This window comes from Leptinotarsa decemlineata, unplaced genomic scaffold, assembly GCF_025532065.1.
Source record: "Leptinotarsa decemlineata unplaced genomic scaffold, Ldec_3_MD MMD2_tig00001973_RagTag_RagTag, whole genome shotgun sequence".
NCBI lineage: Eukaryota > Metazoa > Arthropoda > Insecta > Coleoptera > Chrysomelidae > Leptinotarsa > Leptinotarsa decemlineata.
In genome coordinates, this window is record NW_027412572.1 from 1,218,099 (window position 1) to 1,241,453 (window position 23,355).

Consider the following 23,355-nt stretch of genomic DNA (forward strand, 5'->3'; position numbering starts at 1 on the left):
GTGGACCATCGGGGGTAGTCCGTTCCTGACTTTGTAGCAAAACAACTGACTCCTGCATGAAAGCTCATCGACGGAATTCATTTGTTTAGTCAATTACCAAAATTTGGATGATTTTGAATATTCACTTGAAAAGTTATCAAAGAAAAACATTTTTCATTTTGTAACTTCGAGGGCCCGTAACTTGGTTACGAAGACTTTTAGGAAAAAAAGTTATATGAAGTACTGGTGATATTTTGACCCCATCTATACATTCCCGAGAGGAAAAGAGGAAGTCCAGGGACACCCTGTATATACGCTTGAAGTGCTGATATTTGGAGACCAGTTCGGCGAAGGATTTCTTTATGAAATTTGAAGGGGTATCGTATTTGGGAAAGTTGAGGAGATAGGTATCACAGGGAGTAATTGGTAATGTCCAGGGAGGGGAACTTTTCAAGTCAAGAGGAAGAATATTTGGAAAGTCTATATGGTTATCAGAAACTTTGGCAATTTTCACATAAAAGGGTAAGGGGTAATTTTGTTTCTGTTCAAAAATATGTTGGAAACGATCTGAGAATGTATATCGATAGGAAGGCTACTCGGCTACTCTTGCGGCATAACTTAAGGAAAGGGGTTGTTCTCCGGCCTCAACCAATCCTCATGGCCGAATATTGGATCACATTCAAGGACTTCAGGAGAGTTGCTTTCGCTGAACCATAAACGACAGAACCATAATCTAGCTTGGATCGAATGAGAGCACGATATATACTTAAGAGAGTAATACTGTCAGCTCCCCATGTATGATTCGAGAGTATTTTCATCAGATTCAAACCCCTCTGACAGCTTTTCTTCAGATTGCTTACATGGGATTTCCATTTCAGTTGTCTATCAAATGTCAGCCCCAGAAATCTCATTTCGTCCACAAACTCCAATTGCTGATCATTCAATTTCAGTAGGGATTTTTTAGAAAATAGAACGCGCTTAGTGGGGGAGAATTGGAAACCCGATAGGCAAAAGAACACAATTAAATAAAATAATATAGTTATGATATAGAGAGTTTTTAAATGCAGTTGTTTTATGCCCAGGTATCAACAATACTTTTTCATGTCGTGTTTCGTACATGTGCCTTTCCGCAGAGGTATTAAAAAAAAGTATATTAATTTTCGCGTACACCAGACATTTATAAATGTAAATACTAGGTACCGTAGAAATATTATTATTTATAAAAATTTCTTTACAGCTATCTAAACGATTTATATTGAAAATCAGTCTCAGTAAGCTAAAGCATAATACACACTCAAAATACCCTGTTTGGCAATTGTGTCTTCAAGCTGTATAATGGCAAAATAAGCTTTATTAAGCAGCTTGCAGATGTGGTCAATGTGTGGTTCCCATGTTGATTTGCTGTCTATAAAGGTGCCAAGGAACTTAGTTGTTTCAGATAAAACAAAATTTCAGCCGGGTGTTAATGGTCTCGTAAGGTTAAAATTCATAAACACCGTTTTCCTATGATGATAAAATAAGACGATACCACACAGTAACAGTGGTATCGTCAGCATACAAAGTGGTGGCACCATATTGAATATGATTTGGTGAATCATTAACATAAATCAAAAATAGTAGTGCGCCTAAAATAGAGCCTTGTGGAACAGCGAGAGTTACGTCATGCATATCCGATTGAAATTCATTACATTTTACAATTAGTTTCCTTTTTTCCATGTAGGAGTTGATATAGCTTAGGAGACATCCTCTTATACCGATATTATATAATTTTTTAGAAAGCTTCAGATAGGTCTAAAAATACAGTTAAAACATTTTTTCAATCATCTAGCTCTTTATATACATTTTTGAAAAAATGTGCGGATGCTGTCTCTATTGATTTTGATGGCCTAAATCCATGTTGACAGTCTGTGAAAATTTTTTTCACTTCATAAAACCACACTATCCAATTTTGATAATTTGCACTTAGAACATAACGGAAATATGAAAGTAATACATTCGCGAAACGACATAAAGTGTGTATTCAGGAGTAACAATAGATAAACACCTGCGCTGGGATCTTCACATAACGAATATAACGAAGACATTAAGATGCTTATTATACAGCGTGACTCACGGTTGATGGTAGGTTAGACGTTTCTAGAAAAAGCAAAGCATTATTTTTCTGAAAATTTCACCTCTCACATTTCCTTACCTGTTCTATCGATCTAAAATATTTTCAGCAGTGCGGCAATGCCACTTCCATCAAAAAGTCCTAGCAACTTTATTTTTTCAAATGGAACACCCCATATAGTAATACATTTTTGAAATTGCTTTGGTATTTTAATACTTTTTTGTTAATAATGTCCTATACCTATCTTCATCTGTTTTCGAGATGAAAAATAAATTGTGCTAAATATGGTCCAAAACATATCCTTAATTGCAATTAGGTACATCAGTACTCTCAATTCATGAAAAGTTGATATTTTGATGATAGTTTGGACAAACTCGAAATATTCAAATAACACCAAGAAATCGACTCCATATCATACAGGGCGTGCTAAAATTACTTTTATTTCCATTGTGCATAAAAGTAGTCGAAAGTTCATTTTTTCGAATGAAACCCCCTGTATATTACTCGGTAAATTGAAAGATGGTGAAAAATGCTTCAAGATGATATATCATATCCCTATACCTGAATCGTCAAGTTTTCTCAATAAAGTCGCTTCTTCTAGGAACATTATTTTTTTTTAGAATTTGGATTTAGGTAGCAGTGGAATTATCAAGCTTATAGCAGTTTGGTTACTTTTATAAGTAATTTACAAAGAGTTATCGACGGTGTTTCGGATCACCTTCCAAAATGAATGCAAATATCGATTATTCAAACGGAGTTCTTATGACAATTTGTTCACATGAACAAAGTGATCATATCATTGTCAGAACGTGTAAAAAATTCCCAGGGAACAACTGTACCAAAACTCAGTCATTTCTAGGTGAAAAGTAAGATTTTGTTGGCTAAAACATGTGAAAGTACAGACAATAACAGAATTGGATTATTCAAAATAACAAAATTGTTAACAAAATATTACATTTTCACAATAAATGCTGAAAATGTTGTCCATTACATTCTAAACACTTTGAAATGTTTTTATGTACGCGACTTGTGGTTGCTTTTTCAATTTCCTGGGGATCCAGATCTTCAATACTCCGCACTATTCGCCGTCGCAATTCTTCTTTGGTAGGCACTGGAGTACTGTATACCCTTTCTTTCAAAACACCCCATAAAAAAAGTCAAGTGGCGTGAGATCGGGTGATCTCGGTGGCCAATACCACGGCCCTAAACGCCTAACCAACTTTCGTCGAAGAGTTCGTCAAGTTTCCTGGAAACTTCCTGGGTGGAATGAGCTGGCGCTCCGTCCAGTTGAAACCACGAAGTCCTATATTCCTCTGAAGGCACAAAAATGCATTCTACATTCGAAGTCTTCTGCTCTAAGAGCTTGAACTTTGGTAAATTCATACGGATGCACTCCGTGATTTTTCAAAATTCGTTGTACTGAAGCATGTGATACACCTAAATCTTTTTCTGCACTGCGAATGGAAGCTTCTGGATATGCATAAAAATATGCTAAAACGTTAACAGTATTGTCCTCATTTGAAGTAACAGGTTTTGGTAATATTGAAGGCGCTTTTAACATGGAGCCACACTATCCTTGTATAATAAATAATTTCATAAGAACTTCGTTTGAATAATCAATATTTGCATTCATTTTTGGCGATTTTTCGAAACTCCGTCAATAACCATTTATCAATTACTTATAAAGTCACCAAACTGTCAGAAGCTTGATATTTCCACGGCTACCTAGAAATCAATTTCTTAAAAAATTATTTTTTGTACAACAGTTATTGAAAATCTCTTTGATAGAAACACTTCAATCAGAACACCTACCAAAAAATCATTTAGAAAAGTTCACACATGCAGTTCGTGCTATTGGTAATATTAAATCCCTGTGAAGTTACTGACGATGACGAAGTAGTATTCAGTCCAACTGTAGAAAGTCTTTCATGACTAACCAATAATCCTGCTTGAAATAACGTGAGTTAGCGTATGTAGTTGTAGCATATGCCTTGTGATCCAAAGATCGTGTGTTCAAATCCCATGGACCCTATAATTTTTTTAATTATCAGCAGTAACGTTATACAAAAAAATTTGTATGCCACATTTGTTGAAAGTGATTTTATTTTGCTCGTGAGTTTGCTTCACTTGCTGACGCTCGATTTGCAATAATCCCCACTCAAAAAATAAAATGCCACTTTCAACAATTGTAGGTAAAACGTGAATACCTATTTTTCCACAAAAACGGCTTTATTAAGAAAACTTGACGATTTAGGTATAGGGACATGTATATCATCTTGTAGCATTTTTCACCATCTTTCAATTTATCGAGTAATATACAGGGGGTTTCATTTGAAAAAATGAACTTTCGACTACTTTTATACACAATGGAAATAATAGTAATTTTAGCACGCCCTGTATGATATGGAGTCGATTTCTTGGTGTTACTTGAATAATTCGTGTTTGTCCAAACTATCATCAAAATATCAAATTTTCATGAATTGAGAGTACTGATGTACTTAATTTCAATTAAGGCTATGTTTTGGACCATATTTAGCACATTTTATTATTTATCTCGAAAACAGATAGAGATAGGTATAGGACATTATTGACAAAAAAGTATTAATATACTAGAGCGATTCCAAAAATGTATCAATATACGGGGTGTTCCATTCAAAAAAATATAGTTGCTAGGACTTTTTGATAGAAGTGGCAACGCCGCAATTTTAGGAAATGTGTAAGGAAATGTGAGAGATGGAATTTTCAGAAAAATCATGCTTTGCGTTTTCCAGAAACTTCTAACCTACCATCGACCGTGAGTCACGCTGTATAGATTCAAAAAATTAAAATCGATACTTGACATCACTTACCTGAAAATGATATACTACGCTCTCGTTCAGTCAAGACTACAATACGCCATTCTCAGCTGGGGTGGGTGGTTCAGTTAAAACCCATTTGAAGCAGTTGGATGTCCTCCAAAAAAGAATTTTGAAAATAATCTATTGCAAAAACAACTACTCCTTCCTCACCGATAAAAAAATTTGGGCTAATTGACATAACATTACGTTGGCCACAAATGGTGGCCCTCCGCAGTATGCAGCTCCAGTGCGACAATTTTTGGAAGATCATCTTCCTGGTCGCTGGATTGGCAAAAGAGGTCCTACAAAATGGCTACCACGGTCTCCGGATCATACTCCTTTAGGTTTCTTTTTATGAGGTCATTTGAAATCTAAAGTGTATGAGATAGAATCAACAACATTAGAATATTTGATAGAGAATATCATGAGGCATTGCAAAGAAATAACTCCCGAGATTCTCAACCATGTGAGGGAAGCAATATGAGCTTGTTTGTACCATTGTATGGATGTTGGTGGAAACGTTTTTGAACATTTACTGTCGAATTTTTTTGTTCTCATTGTCCAGTCATCAGATTTTGATTCAAGAATTAATAAAAAAATCTCTTTTTCTGATTTATTGCTTCCATATTTGTCTCTATACTAAAACCAATAATGATCGAGAGTAGAAGTAAGCCCAGTTGACAGCAAATCGGGGGCGTGCTTATTAATTTTTGAGAGGGTTAAGAATGAAAGAAAAATTCTTAGTACAATTAGTTGAAATATTCATACACATTTTTTATTTATTTCATTAAAACTTTGCAATATCGTAATTTACCTAATCGTTGCAGTCATTAGGTGGGCCTTATGAAAACGGAGTAATAATCGTGGTAATTATAGTAGGTACCAAATAAATTAACAATTGGGTTGCAGCAACTGATAAGTGAACTCTTTATAACTATTCTCAAGCTTTCGAGTAACTTAAACTCATCGTCAGGGGTACTAGAAAATACAAATTACAATTTTTGATAATAGAATATAATATAAATGTAAATGTACAAATTTTCGTCTAATCTTCAACCTCAGATTCGTCACTGTTGCTACCGCTATCATCAAAGTGAATTATGATTGGTTCAATATTGTGTTCAATACAGTTGTCTACGTCCCACATTTTTTGCTCCTCTTTTAAAACATGCTGCATGCATTTTTTCCAGTCTTCTGCAGAAACAGTTCGAATAGCTTCTTGTAGGTGATGTTGCATGTCCACTAATTTAAATGTTCTGTTTTCTCGTGCCACATATCTTTTTACTTGCGCCCAGATTAATTCTATTGGGTTTAATTCGCAGTGGTATGGTGGTGACCTTAAAACTGTAATTAACGCATTAAGGTTACCACTTAACGCCATTTCATCCACTGCGAATTTTTTATATTTGTCTGTGTGTAATTTTGTTATCTGAAGTAGCTCTGCCTTTAAACTATCTTTGTTATATTGGATGTTCTTATTAATTGAACATTTTTGAATTGCTGCTTTTTTCCATGATTGTTTCGGTAATGGTTCTAAATGTCGACTATAGTATGATGCATTGTCCATGACGATGACAGACCCAGGTTCCACACGTTGAATGATGCCTTCAAACCATTTTTCAAACACCTCCGCATTCATCTCTTCATGATAGTCGCCTGTTTTCTTAGATTCAAATATCAATTCACCATTTGGTAAAAATCCACTGTCGCTTCCTATATGCGTAACTATCAGACGACTACCTTTTCCAGATGGTTGTTTTAACCCAAGTGACAAACCTTCAATAAAGGCTTGTCGTGCACTTGTTATATTACCATCCTGCCATACTTTTTTGACCGTATGTCCTTGGTTAACCCATGTCTCGTCCATGAAGTACAATTTTTTTTTGAGCTTCCGAAATTCGTCAATTTTTCTTGGATAGTTTCTTCTCCATGCTATTATTTCTTGACGTTTAATGAGAATGCTTTTCCTGTCAACTTTTCCGTACGTAAATTTCATTTCGTGTACAAGTTTCCTAAAAGTTTCTTTACCCATTTTTGGGACCAATTCATGATCGCTAAGTGCCTCCAGAACTGTTTGTAGTGTGGGCAGCTCATTTCTGAAAAAGAAACTGTGAATAATTCTGCGTATACTGGTTTTGGCTTCTTCATCAACTGTGATTTTTTTTTCGTCCGCTACTAGTTTTTGGCGTTTGTACGTCCCCATGAATTTCTGCTTCTCTTAGTATTTTGTAAATCGATGATTTTGGTACACCGGTATAATCAGAGCACATATCAATTAATTTATCTTTTGTAATTGTGGAACTTAATGATGTAGAAATGCCCGATTGGTTATTCGGAGGTACACACGTAGAATTACAGCACATATGCACAAAGTCATCTTTTGGTGGCTGATGATCTCTTTCAAGACAGTGAAATACTCGCAGTACAATTTGTTTTTCTCTTACTGACCGAGACTCCGACCGTTTTACCTTTTTCGACGTGGAAGGCCCGACCATGTCTCCCATTTTTTGAATAGTTTGAGAACGGTGTAGAAATATGATTATGTAACGCTTGAACACTTATTAGCACTATTATTTTCACCAATTGTTATCACAACACGTCGATTGCTGACTAACTTAACTGTAAAACGTACAATTCACGCTGTATAATTCACAAACCAATGATACGCTCATGGCTGCAAGTACATTAGTGATGACTGCAACGATGAGATGGAAGTTACGGTAAAGTGACAAAGACAGAAATATCGTTGCGTACAGCGTTGCCACTAGTTGTAATAAATATCTAACACTATACAGAAAATAATGAATTTTAACCGATCAGTAATCAGGAAATGTATAAGTATTACTCATTACTGATTTTTGTCATAAATAATACCTTTTAATCGTACTAGTATTGTGTATTATCTATAATTTGCCACAACCTACAACTCTACTGCTTACTATATTTTGATTCTGCTATAAACTGGTAACGTAAAATTTAGATATGACGACGCGCTTTACTCTCAATCATTATTGGTTTTACTATAGAACGAATATTTCCAAATATGTCCTCCTGTATAATTGATGACCGGTTGTTTCATTTTTCCTGCAAATAATTTTATCAAAATTTATTCAGTATCGCTCGTTTTCCACTCAAATAATTTGTAGCTCCCGAACCATGAGCTTTAGACCATATGTTTTATACTTTGTTGAAATCTGCTTGTCATGGAGCATCTTGGGATCAATAAAAATTATCATTATTATTATTGGTTTTTTTACATACCTTTTTTGATCAAAAATTGCCCCGATCTGATAGTTCTCCTTCAGAGAACAAATCATTTTGGGATCAGAAAATATCTGAAATTATTCACCATGAGCAACATTTTGAACTACCTACAATATTTTTTTTCAGTTGCACCAAGTATACTTGAACCAGTTGTGGGATGGATAGATAACTTTAATGGACCAATGGCACTGAATGTTGCAGCAGCCAAAGGTAAGGAGATTAGGAAATTATGAGCTGTTCGTGCTTTTTTATAAATGTGAAGGCAGTGTTATTCATTCATGATGATAGTTACATGTCTTCGCAGTGTAGACTTTATTGCAATTCATACAAATTATCGATTTCAAATAGTAGAAATTACAGGTACTTTTCAAAACAGGAGGTTCAGAGCGGATAAAAATAATTGTTACTGATGATTCGACTGACTCGGAACTTTTTGTTGATTCTTGAATAGAAAATTTGACTTTTCTAGTTTGAAGATGTTTGTTAGTTTTTTGCTTTGGTGTCCTACGTACTTGAATGCTGTCCAACGTTGTGTTATTTCATCTATTGAATTGGTTAAATCCTTGTTCTGTATTTTTTGTTTGCTTCTGTTTTCTAATTTATCTATTGTCTTTTGGGTGTATCTGTTCTCGTTCGATATTTGGTATATGATTTTCCATTCTTTGTTCCGGGCTTCATTGCTAAGTGGTATCCTCAACATTCTGTATAAGAATGCGTCATAGGCAGCCATTTTGTGTGATGGTGGATGATTTGAACTTGCGGGTATGGTGGAGCTTGTTTGTGTCGGTTTCCTGTATATAGCCATTTGAAATTGTGTTTTGTTGTGGTTATATCCGATGGTTATGTCCAGGTACTTGAGTTTTGAGTTGTTTTTGATTTATTTCGTTAATTTCCTTTGTTATTTGATCTATTCTTATTCCATTGTTTTGTGATATGTACAGTCTATCGTCAACGTGCCTAAACCATTCTCATCACCAGCTATCACGAAAGCTAGAAAATCAATAAAAAGGAAGTTGAAGAAAGGAGAAATGAAACTTTCTATGTTTTTTACCACTTTCATTTGTAACTAACGTTACTGCAGTTTCGTCCTATACGGACATTTTCAAACTCATACAATGAACTAACAATGATTCGTTACATTCTCCATTTTATACCACTCCTGTAGGTATTAATAGAAATTGAGGTACACAGTGAAAATAAAATTCTCAAAGTGAAGAAAATTATCTAGATTTAAAGAAATCTTGCTCGCCTATATTCATGAAGAAATATTTTTTTAAACTGAGAAACATATTCTCTCAAGTTGAATTTGAATCATCATTTCAAATGGACTGAATAAACACTTCTTCTAAGTAAAAAAAAATATTCCACCAAAATTGTGCATACATTTCAATAGAAATAATCACATTAGCTCAAAAGAAGTAAATATGCATTCTTTAGTCCGAGCAAAATTAATCTCGAAGCAAAACTGTTTTAGGTTTTGAAAGAATGATATGTTTACTTGGAACATCATTTAAATGTCTCCGAATGAGAAATTAATTGTTTTCCTTTGAAGAGAAGCATTTTACATTGAAAAGCTTCTATTTGTATAAATTGAATAAACTCATTTACTTCATCAAAGATGAACTAATGCTTCTGTTTATAAACTGTCCCTCTCATTTGGATGTATTTAGTTACTTGAATCCAAAGTATCTCATCTGTAATATGAACAGCTATAAGTGGTAAGGAAAGAAACTGAATAATACATTACATATTATGATAGGTTTATTTGAAGCAATTGCAAATCATAAATATCATCCTGAAAAAGCATGTGACAAAAAACAAAACGTAATAGAAAACAGAATTTTCTTTGCTAATTTATGCTTAAATATCATATTCCAACCGCACACTTTTGAGAGATCATACAGTTATACAAATAATATGAATAAATATTCAATGAAAAAACATATACAGGGTGTCCCTGGACTTCCTCTTTTCCTCTCGGGAATGTATAGATGGGGTCAAAATATCACCAGTACTTCATATAACTTTTTTTCCTAAAATCCTTCGTTACCAAGTAACGGGCCCTCGAAGTTAAAAAATGAAAAATGTTTTTCTTTGATAACTTTTCAAGTGAATATTCAAAATCATCCAAATTTTGGTAATTGACTAAACAAATGAATTCCTTCGATGAGCTTTCATGCAGGAGTCAGTTGGTTTTCTACAAAGTCAGGAACGGACTACCCCCGATGGTCCACACCCCAAAACTTTGAAATAACAGATATTTTTCAATATTTTTCAACAAATTAAGGTTACTTGGACAATTTTATGAATAAAAGTACTCGTGTGGAAAGTCGATCGGAACAACGAGTCTTGATAAAAATGTAGTTTCACTCGACGACATCCAACCCGCTCGTCCACCATTATTTGAAATGAATAATTATCAAAGCAGAAATAATAATGATAACGTTAATTCAACAACATTTATCCTGAGATGTCTACCATTATTCGAAAATATTAGTTTTTAAGGAAAATGGAAATGATAGGTAAAATGTTCATAACGAATTTTTATAATGCAAACACGTTTAACTAACGAAACTCAAGAGCCTCAAGAGCAAACAGAAATGAAAAATCCGCTACAGAAACTGCTCGATATGACCACCTTCTCTCTCTATACATTTTCTTAGTCTGCGAAGACACCCTCTCTATACTTGAAATAGCATTCCAGGGTCGTTTCGTATGGCTTCACAATGTAATGTTATTCTATTCAACAATGCATCTCTTGTGTGAATAGGTGTAGCGTAAACAAGGCTTTTTAGATGCCCCCACAGAAAGAAATCCAATGGATTTAAATCCGGAGACCGCGATGGCCATGAATATGGCCCACCTCTACCAATCCATCTATTGTGGAAAATATGGTTCAGATAGTCACGCACAATCAAACTAAAATGAGAAGGAGCGCCATCATGCATAAACCCCATATCTCTTCAGGTTTGCAATGGAACATGTTCCAAAAGTCCATTCAAATCGTTCTGAATGAACTCCAAATAACGTTCTCCATTCAATCGGTCCTGTAGAACGAATGGTCCTATAAGATGGTTTCCTATGATACCAGCCCAAACATTCACGTTGAATTTCCGTTGGTGTTTGGTTTGCAATATCCCATGGGGATTTTCTTCGGCCCATATATGGAGATTATGAGAGTTGATAACTCCATCTCTACTGGAACCTGCTTCATCAGTGAATAAAACTCGATTAATAAAAGTCATATCCTCTCTTTGCCTATCCATGAACCAATTGGCATATTCCAGTCGTGCTGGAAAATCTTGAGGTGTCATGGCATGTACCTTCTGGATGTGAAATGGGTGGAGCAGTTGTTCCCTAATTATTCTATGAATAGTGGACTTGGATGTATGGAACTGTTCTGATAGATTTCTGATGCTCATTGAAGGATCATCAGCGACGGCTTCCAAAATATTTTCCTCCAATACAACGGTACGTACAGTCCTAGGAGCGCCCTCACCACCTCGTTTTGGCAAAACTGTACCTACAATAATATCGAAATAAAACAACGGGCTCAAATTAATTATCAATTATTACATACCTGTCTCCCTCAAGCTGCGATCGACACGCTCGAATGTTTCTCTTGACGGTACCGTTCGATTGGGAAAATGCTCGGAATACAGACGACGAGCTTCTGCAGCATTACAAAATGCTCGTCCATAAAATACATGCATATCTGCATATTCATTGAATGTAAACTGTTCGGCCATATCAAAAAAATTCAAAATATCCTATAGAATATTGACAATACAATGATAGTCATATGAAAACGCACCACTCAACAAAACAAAATCGCATTCTAGTTTCTCATTTTTTATCAAAACTTTCTAAAAGGTTTTTTTGTCAACATCTGTGAAAGGAATGGAACATAATTATTCTCTGGATATTTTTCACCTGATCATGTGCAGCCGTTTTTGTAGTTCATTCGTTTGCTTTTTATTAGTATAGTAAATATTTTTTCCGATGTGCGTTTTTTCAGCTAAATTTAGATTCGTGTTGAAAAATTTCTCCCATAAAATTATAATTATCAGTGAAACTCCTCAACAGTTTAGCTGTGAAGAAGAATTTGAAACATTCGAATGTTGAGTTTCATGAGATTCAGATAACTGATCAACACGAAACGTGATTATTCCACACGTATTATGTACATACAAAATATGGAATGAATTCGATATTTCATAGTAGAGTAGCTTGTTAGTTTAAAAACACCACGAATCTACAGAACTTGATATTTCTTTTGAAAAAATATCTGCTATCACAATTGTGACTTAAACTTCCATATAGGTACTGTACTTTTTGTTTACGACTTCATTTTAGCATACTTTGTATTATTCCTGTTATAAATGTTGTTGAATTAACGTTATCATTATTATTTCTGCTTTGATGAATAATTATAATTATTCATTTCAAATAATGGTGGACGAGCGGGTTTGATGTCGTCGAGTAGAACTACATTTTTATCAAGACTCGTTGCTCCGATCGACTTTCCACACGAGTACTTTTACTCATAAAATTGTCCAAGTAACTTTATTTTGTTGAAAAATATTGAAAAATATCTGTCATTTCAAAGTTTCGGGGTGTGGACCATCGGGGGTAGTCCGTTCCTGACTTTGTAGCAAAACAACTGACTCCTGCATGAAAGCTCATCGACGGAATTCATTTGTTTAGTCAATTACCAAAATTTGGATGATTTTGAATATTCACTTGAAAAGTTATCAAAGAAAAACATTTTTCATTTTGTAACTTCGAGGGCCCGTAACTTGGTTACGAAGACTTTTAGGAAAAAAAGTTATATGAAGTACTGGTAATATTTTGACCCCATCTATACATTCCCGAGAGGAAAAGAGGAAGTCCAGGGACACCCTGTATAAAAAAGGGACATATTCTTGACGAATTACAAACTAACAATTAAAATGAAATGGAAGCCTATAAACAACATTTCAACTCAGACAAGCAAGTGAATTGATTTATTAGTAATTTTATACAAATGAAGTTTTTAAAACAAATGCCATTCTGCTAAATAACATTAAAAAAATCACTGTCGTCGATCAAATTCTGCATTCTACTTTTGTTTATCTACAATTACCGGAACATCACATGGATTCTGAAACAAAAGAAGAAATCAGCACATCATTCTTAGCCACTATTTCAAATATTTAGAAAGGTAAAAATATGAAAACAGCAGCCACTTGAAAATATTTTTTTCAATAAAACCCTATTTGAGTGGGTTTATTCCGTTAACCAACCCAATCGTTGTTCGCATGCGAATGACAACCCTCGAAATTTCAAACGTGTCTGAGGTCTTATTATTTAACATACGATTCCTAGCAAGTTAAAAGGTGCTTAAACATTATTTGATCAGAAATTAATAATCAATTCAAAAGACGTACCTCAAATTCCTTTGAAGTGAACAGAAGTCTATACAGAAAAATTGCCTTTCAAAATAATAATTTTGGAACCGTTATAGGAATTTAAAGTGTCGTGTGAGTATTATTAGAGGATCAATGAAAAATATAAAATGTTTCGTTAAAAAAATGTAACTCATGATCATACAGACACTTAAAGAAATATGATTCGCTATTCAAATAACAGCATTCACGATTTTTTTTTGGAAATTCATATTTCATATCTAGTGAGTTTAGTTATATTTCTACCTATTTCTTACATTCCTCAAGGAAATCTATCAAATAATTTCAAGCTGAGTAGGATATATTCAGTTTGATGCCAATGAATAACACAAAAACATTTCTGAAGTGATTACAGGAAGCAAAGACGGAATTCAGCAAATATTTACATGTAGAAATCAGAAAGTGACTATCACATACAGAAGCTCTTTATACGTGGTGCCTATTTTGTTATTTTTTGTATTATAATTTATTGTAGAAACTATAAGTACCTCTATCATTCAATTAAAAATGAATTCGGTCTAAGAGAAAATCAAATTTTATTTAGAGAAAATGCTCTTATTTGAAACAAGATAAAATGTATGTATGTGTGTTAGGAATCACACGTTAAAAGGTAAGACCTCGTTAATCCTTAGCTCGCACAAGTTTCGACTTCTGAGGGTTGTCGTTCGTAGGGGTGCGACAGCTGGTTAACGGAAAAACATATTTTAAACATATTTTAAACATATTTTAAACATATTCAACACAAGAGATCGGTAAATTTGAATCAACGTGGAGGATTTTTCAGTTTAAATTAATATACGCTTACAGAGCTCGGCAGAAGTAATAATTCATATTTGAGAAATTACGGAGGATTGTTATAATTTTCGCTAAATGAAGGCAAAATTAAGAGTTGCCGTCAAAGTTTACCACTTTCTCTTCGGTACTACGTATACAACGCGGTACTTACTGACATAGCGGAGTTTTATCCAATTATAATACTTACCCATCAACATATCTTTCAACTGTGCAAGACCCCAGTCTTGTAAAATCTGTTACACTATGGTAGATACAATTTGTGGTTGTCTTTGGTGGTTGTTTTTAATTATTGTTTTCCAAATCCTTGGGATGTTTAGTGAGTCATCCCTTTTGTTGATGAGGCCTTGCTTTTCGATTTCGATAGCTTCCCTGATTTGTCGAATTCTTGGGTTTTGCACCTGTGCTATCTGTTTTGTGGACTCAAAATTAATCTTGTGACCTGTTTGTAGATGGTGTTGAAAGAGGGCAGAGGAGGTTTGTTTTGTTCTTATCGAGTTTTTGTGCTCCTGGGTTCTGGCAGATATACGTCTGTTGGTCTGACCGATATATTGTTGTCCACAGTCCTCGCATGTGATGCTATATACTCCTTGGTTTTCTAGGGAAATTCTCTCTTTCGGTCTGGGCAGCCAACTGGATATCGTTTTGTGCGGTTTGTATGTTTTGTGAATGTTTTTACGTCTTAGTATTCTCCCGATTTTGTCGGTCACACCTTTGATATAAGGTAGTGTCACAGATTGTCTGTCATGTGGAGAGTCTTCTGTCGATCTAGTGGATGTTTTTTTGGTTCTTCTTTGTTTGTCGATGGCCTTTTGAATGATCTTTGGTCCGTAGCCATTTTGTCGCAGAGCCTTTGTTGTCTCCCCCAATTCTGTTGCCCTGTTTGTTGGTTCTGTTAGGCGGAAACTGCGGGATATTAACGTGTTGGCTACGGATTGTAGCTGGGTAGGGTGGTGGTGTGATGCTGCTTGTAGGTAGCTTTCCCGAGGGAAAAGTCCAGCAAATGCCCGAAGTTGTATGGCCTTCCAAAAATTCGCAAGACGGACGTTCCACTAAGACCAATAGTGAGTGCCATCAACTCACCGACACAAAAGCTAGAGAAATACTTATCCAAAATCATGCAACCAAAGACGGAGCTGGCAGAGTCTTATGTGAGAAACTCAGAGCACTTGGTGGATATCATCAAAAACATCAAACTAAACGACACCGACATCCTTGCCAGCCTAGACATAAAATCCCTCTACCCGAGTATACCCATAAACGAAGCCCTAGCCACCATTAGAACTGATCATAGCTTTCCGCAACATATCACGGATCTAGCAGAGCACTGCCTTAAAAACACCTATTTTATATTTGACAACCAGATCTATAAACAGGTAGAGGGAGCTCCGATGGGTTCCTCCCTATCGCCCGTGATCGCAAACCTGTTCATGATGCACTTCGAGAAAGAAGCACTTAACAACGCCCGCCTCAAACCAACCCTGTGGAAAAGATATGTAGACGACATATTCATCATCTGGCCCCACGGAAAACAAGAACTAGACCGGTTTGTGACCTACCTGAACAACATCCATCCCCGCATCCAGTTCACTACCGAAAGAGAGGAGAACAGGCAGCTACCTTTCCTAGACCTACTCATAACACGAAAACCAACTGGCAACTTGGTATACAGTTTACCGAAAACCCACACACACCAACCGCTACCTACAAGCAGCATCACACCACCACCCTACCCAGCTACAATCCGTAGCCAACACGTTAATATCCCGCAGTTTCCGCCTAACAGAACCAACAAACAGGGCAACAGAATCGGGGGAGACAACAAAGGCTCTGCGACAAAATGGCTACGGACCAAAGATCATTCAAAAGGCCATCGACAGACAAAGAAGAACCAAAAAAACATCCACTAGATCGACAGAAGACTCTCCACATGACAGACAATCTGTGACACTACCTTATATCAAAGGTGTGACCGACAAAATCGGGACAATACTAAGACGTAAAAACATTCGGACAACCTACAAACCGCACAAAACGATATCCAGTTGGCTGCCCAGACCGAAAGAGAGAATTTCCCTAGAAAACCAAGGAGTATATAGCATCACATGCGAGGACTGTGGACAACAATATATCGGTCAGACCAACAGACGTATATCTGCCAGAACCCAGGAGCACAAAAACTCGATAAGAACAAAACAAACCTCCTCTGCCCTCTTTCAACACCAACAGGTAGGAGAACTACCAAAAGCCATCAACAACCCTCAGGTAGAAAAACAGGTAACAAATCCATACAACTTACGCAAGCGAAACCATATAAAAACACCACAAGAAGAACCTGACATCAGTTACACCTCTCGAAGCGAAGCAGTAACTCGTCTTGATAATGCCATCTGAGATGATGGCGAAACGTCGACTATCGAATAGTACACAACGGATGAACACCCGGAAAAACAACACATCATATTCTGCTATCCGTGAAAACCTACATTGTAATATATATATATATATATATATATATATATATATATATATATATATATATATATATATATATTTTGATTGATGCAACTAATTTTCCGGCAGTCTACTTCTGGCAGTCGAACAATACAGTCGACTGGCTCGTGTAAAATTTCACAAAAAGTGTTCAAACAGTTTTTATTATTCGGTCTGAACGAAATCTCCTATTGATAAAACGACCATCGGTCAGGTTCCAGTCAACCTAACCAATTCGTTGCCAAGCGTTTATTTTCATTCAATATACTCATTTATTCACAGGTGTACTAAAAACTCTCTACTGTGATGAGGATGTTAATCTGGATTATGTTCATGTCGATAATCTGGTTAAAGCAATGCTGGTGGCTTCGTGGAAAATGGCAACCGAGTGAGTATATCTAATATATAAAAATGGATGTTTGTTGGTGGGTTGATTGGTAAACTTCTACATCGCTTAACCGTTCGTGATAAAACTTGACATGTATAAGTAATTTTTCATAGAGAAAGTTTTTAGGCTATCAATTTTTATGTAACTCGCCACTAGATGGCGCTGTAGAACAATTTCTTGAAAGCATTGTTCTATAACGCTGCGCACGGCTAAGTTTGTTGATTCTGATTCTGTCAAAACATTGAAACAGCAGCGATACAGCAACATAGTACTATAGTAAAACAAAGAATGATTGAGAGTAAAGCGCGTTGTCATATCTAAATTTTACGTTACCAGTTTATAGCAGAATCAAAATATAGTAAGCAGAAGAGTTGTAGGTTGTGGCAAATTATAGATAATACACAATACTAGTACGATTAAAAGGTATTATTTATGACAAAAATCAGTAATGAGCTTGTAATGAGTAATACTTATACATTTCCTGATTACTGATCAGTTAAAATTCATTATTTTCTGTATAATGATAGATATTTATTACAACTAGTGGCAACGCTGTACGCAACGATATTTCTGTCTTTGTCACTTTACCGTAACTTCCATCTCATCGTTGCAGTCCTCACTAATGTACTTGCAGCCATAAGCGTATCATTGGTTTGTGAATTATACAGCGTGAATTGTACGTTTTACAGTTAAGTTAGTCAGCAATCGACGTGTTGTGATAACAATTGGTGAAAATAATAGTACTAATAAATGTTTAAGCGTTACATAATTATATTTCTACACCGTTCTCAAACTACTCAAAAAATGGGAGACATGGTCGGGCCTTCCACGTCGAAAAAGGTAAAACGGTCGGAGTCTCGGTCAGTAAGAGAAAAACAAATTGTACTGCAAGTATTTCACTGTCTTGAAAGAGATCATCAGCCACCAAAAGATGACTGTGCTGTGATGATGTGCTGTAATTCTACGTGTGTACCTCCGAATAACCAACCGGGCATTTCTACATCATTAAGTTCCACAATTACAAAAGATAAATTAGTTAATATGTGCTCTGATTATACCGATGTACCAAAATCATCGATTTACAAAATACTAAGAGAAGCAGAAATTCATGGGGACGTACAAACGCCATAAACTAGTAGCGGACGAAAAAAAATCACAGTTGATGAAGAAGCCAAAACCAGTATACGCAGAACTATTCACAGTTTATTTTTCAGAAATGAGCTGCCCACACTAGAAACAGTTCTGGAGGCACTTAACGATCATGAATTGGTCCCAACATTGGGTAAAGAAATTTTTAGGAAACTTGTACACGAAATGAAATTTACGTACGGAAAAGTTGACAGAAAAAGCATTCTCATTGAACGTCAAGAAATAATAGCATGGAGAAGAAACTATCTAATAAAAATTGACGAATTTCGGAAGCTCAAAAAAAAAGTACTTCATTTTCGTATTTAATCATCGTATTTAACAATTTTGCCTGTCAAAAAAATTATTAAGAAATAATACTTATTTTTTACGTTTCGGAGGCCAAAATCTGCCTCCGTCTTCATTCGAAGAATGAAAAATTCGAATATATTCGCAGTTATTCCTTTTTTGATAGTTTATTTCTTTACTTCTTCGACAGATGTCAAAGAAGTTTTGAAATATGGAATTATGTCAATGTTGTTGATTGACAACTGAAACATTCGATGTAATACAAGGTACTCTCCGATATCAGTTTGTTGCCATGTCGCCACTATCCAAAGTTTTCTTCAAGATGGGTAGCCAAGTACGGTCTATTTCTAAGGAGCTATTCGAGATCCAATTCTCTCCAGACATGAGAATATACGCTGATTCTTTTAGCGTACGTCTCTTAGAACGGGGCTCATTGGTAATCTTTCTTGTCCTATTCCATTCCACCCGATGTTCACCGTCTGATTTTAAAATGTGTTCTGATAATTTTGATCCTGTCAATTGTCTATTTTTTATATAATCTCGATGACGCAGTAACTTATCGGGGTAAACTAAAAAGTTTGCCCTTCTACACTTGTATAAAGTTCTCCATAAAATTTTTATATTTTTTCAGATTGTGGAAGGTAACAATTACCCAAAAAAGGTCGATAAGAAAACAGTGCCTATTTTGAACTTGTCTAAATCAAAAAACTTTTCAGCAAGTAGATTTTGTGCGAAAACGCGTGAAACGTAAGCCGTTGTAATACCTAGCAAAGGCTACGTATTCCAGTTTTTCTTTTCACGAAAATAGGAAGATTCATCTCAATTAAGAAATTCAAACGTCAAGTTTCGTGCCTCGAGAAATTTAATGGCGTCGGAGAGATTCGCTCTGGCATGCAAAATACTGTCAAGTGTCAAAAAGTTTGCGTTTATAAATGAATGGCGACAAAAATATTGTTTAGGTTTGACCGATATTGTTCTTATTATTCTTTTTTGTATCATGAAAACTTCCTTACATCTACTGTTGTTTTTCCAGGACAGGTTTGTGTAGTTGAGGCATGAGTATACAATGAGCGTAGTAATATAATTTAGGTAATAGTATTTAAGTATATTAAGATTAATATTTCGAAATTTATTTGGAAATATCAATTTCCAAATAAACGATGTAATGTTTTTTATATATTTTTTTCCCAAACGCGGTTGAGTGGAAGAATATGACTTTGTTAAGCTCCGCCACATTAAATAAAAACAGTTTATTATCATTATTATTATATGTTTATCTCTCAATTTCAGGAAACAGACGCAAGAAGTACTGATTTGTAACGCTACTTCGGATCTATTTTTTCCGACGTCGTTTTATCACAGAATGCAGAATTTGATAGGTGAAAACCCATCAGAAACATATATTTGGCCATCTCACTTCATGTTCACGAATTGTTCTTATATGTTCTTATTGATCAATATGATTTATCAAGTAATACCGGCTATATTCCTTGATGGATTACTTTGGATATTCGGACAAAAAATGAGGTGAGTTGAAACTATACCAATTCAGTAAAGAAGAATAGAATACAAACATTTCGAAAATTCGAAATTTCAACAAACACGCAAAAGTAGTGAATAACCCTGAAACAGCTCGAAGACGAATGGGTGACATTGAATATTCAGGACTATATAGTCTGGTTCACATGTACTCGATTTAGCTCTTTTTGGTGACATTTTTCAGCCCTGTCCAAAAATTACGACCAAGGTGTCATTCAATTCGTATTTTTGCCTGGAAAGTTTGAGAAAAGGTCCGAAAACGCGCCGATAAAAATTACAAAAGTTATAAACAATCAAGTGAAAAAAAAATGGGACTTTAGTTTTTTCTTAATATCTCGGAAAATTTTCAAAATTTTGGAAATTTGAAAAAAGATTTGAAAAGATCAATGAATTTGCGTAAAAAAAGTCCCAACTCTCGAAACTGTATCTCGATTATTTATAATTTTTACAGAGCCCTGAAAATAGAGCCAAAAGCGGGTAGTCCGGCTTCCGCGCGCCTTTCGTCACTCTGACATAAAAACAAAAAAAATTATTTAAACATATTAAATGTAAATATTAAGGAATGAAAAAATTCACGTAATGTTGGGATACATCAATAAACGATAATCCGCAGTCAAAAAATTTTTATCCCAATTTTAACGTTAATTATAAATTTGTTAATTAATAACTTTTACTGAATTGAAAGTTAATATAAATAGGGATTTTTATATTAACTTTCTTATACATCAATACACAATGAACAATACATCAATAAACAATAATCCGCAGTCAAAAAAAATGTTTATCCCAATTTTAACGTTAACTATAAATTTGTTAATTAATAACTTTTTCTGAATTGAAAGTTAATATAAAAATCCCTATAATTATTAAACTAAAACGCTGACATTTTTTTCCTTTGATGAAGTTATCCTTAATAGGCAAAAAAATAGATTACCGTTGCCAAATTGAAAAAATTGTTTTTTTCTATTTTTTTATTAACAATTGAAAATTATAATTTTATAAAAAATACATTACAATTATTTTTTTTAATTTTTTATTGTTTCAATGTCTCATAGCTGAAAACTTTTTGATATCTTTTTTTTTACAGCTATTGTTGATAAATGTATTATAACAAATACATTTTTTTAAGCAATTCGAAAGTTTTTTTTGCATTATGTTAATTGAAAAAAATCATGATTTTCAGAATAAAAATGGTTTCCTAAAAAAATTTCTTTGTCGCTAAAAAATGCGTTTGTTAATTACCAATCGTTTTTTGCAACTAAATATTAAAATTAAGGAACTGTTTTTTTTCAATCATAAATTCTATTGTTCTTCAAGGTTTCGAAAAAACTTTTTTTTAATTCTTTTTTGAATTGTTTATTTAAAAAAATTGTTATAAACATATTATTTTTTTTTCAATTCTTTGTTCTATAATAAAAGTAACTATGTGTTTTTCTTTCATTTATTCCATTTTTCATGAAACTTTTAATATTGTGATACCTTGATACTTGTCTTTTTCATTCGCTCCTTCGCTTTTAAAATTATAATAACTTTCAAGTGAAGTTATCCTCAATAGGCAAAAAAATAGATTATCGTTGCCGAAATAAAAAAAAATGTTATTTTTAATTTTTTTATTAACAATTGAAAATTATGATTTTATAAAAAATACCATTCAATTTTTTTTTTCAATTTTTCATTGTTCCAATGTCTCATGGCTAAAAACTAATTATTAATATTTCTTTGAATTTTTTACAGCTATTGTTAATAAATTTATTATAAACAAATACATTGTTTATAAGCAATTCGAAGTTTTTTTTTGCATTATGTTAATTGAAAAAAATCATGATTTTTAGAAAAAAAATGGTTTCTTAAAAAAATTTCTTTGTTGCTAAAAAATGCGTTTGTTAATTAACAATCGTTTTTTGCAACTACATATTGAAATCAAGGAACCGTTTTTTGTTCTTTGAGGTTTTGAAAAAACTTTTCTTTATTCTTTTTTTAATTGTTCATTAAAAAAAATTGTTATAAACCATTTTTTTTTCAATACTTTGTTCTATAATGAAAGTAACTATGTGTTTTTTTTTTAATTTATTCTATTTTTTATAAAACTTTCAATATTGTGATACCTTGATACTTGTCTTTTTCATTCGCTCCTTCGCTTTTATAATTATAATAACTTTCAAACTATTGCAGTTATGATAAATATACTCCAAGTCTTTTTTGTTCATTATGAATTTATTAACAATTTAAGCCTTTTACTAAAGTTGTAGTCCTATTATTCATTCAATTATTGATCTATATTAATTAAAAAAAGAAATATTTTTAAGTCTTTTCAACATAAACTTCGTGTCATGTAACAATAAATCATAAGGATTTCATTACTTGCACTTTTAGTAGTTGTAGGATCATTAACATTCACTCATTGTCATATTTGTATGGAGTTTAGGAAAATTAAATAAAGCAATCAGTCATTCTGTTGATTCAATTTAAATGAGTTTACTCATTATCCTTCTTTAAATTTCATCATAACTGCAATAGTTTGAAAGTTATTATAATTATAAAAGCGAAGGAGCGAATGAAAAAGACAAGTATCAAGGTATCACAATATCAAAAGTTTTATAAAAAATAGAATAAATTAAAAAAACACATAGTTACTTTTATTATAGGACAAAGTATTGAAAAAAAAATTATTTATAACAATTTTTTTCAAATAAACAATTGAAAAAAGAATAAAAGAAAAGTTTTTTCAAAACCTTAAAGAACAATAGAATTCATGATTTCCAAAAAAAAACGGTTCCTTAATTTTAATATTTAGTTGCAAAGAGAATGTTTTTAAAGAAACCATTATTTTTTTAAAAATCATGTTTTTTTTCAATTAACATAATGCAAAAAAAATTTTTCGAATTGTTTATTGAATTGTTTATATTGAATATTATATTGAATATTGTTTATATTGAATTTATTAACAATAGCTGTAAAAAATAAAAAAAAATATTAATAATTAGTTTTTAGCCATGAGACATTGAAACAATGAGAAATTGAAAAAAAAAAATTGTAATGTATTTTTTATAAAATTATAATTTTCAATTGTTA

The 23,355-nt window shown here is 33.6% G+C and overlaps 1 protein-coding gene across 2 annotated transcripts in view; it reads left to right on the forward strand.

Annotated features, from left to right (window-relative positions):
* The window catches only part of LOC111516686 (putative fatty acyl-CoA reductase CG5065), a 78,042-nt gene that overhangs the window by 42,341 nt on the left and 12,346 nt on the right, over positions 1-23,355 (forward strand). For both annotated transcript variants that reach the window (XM_074176625.1, XM_074176624.1), the window contains exons 4-6: positions 8,317-8,400; positions 17,205-17,310; positions 20,035-20,271. In XM_074176625.1, coding sequence (XP_074032726.1) covers positions 8,317-8,400; positions 17,205-17,310; positions 20,035-20,271 — 427 coding nt within the window. The remainder of the gene's footprint in view (positions 1-8,316; positions 8,401-17,204; positions 17,311-20,034; positions 20,272-23,355) is intronic.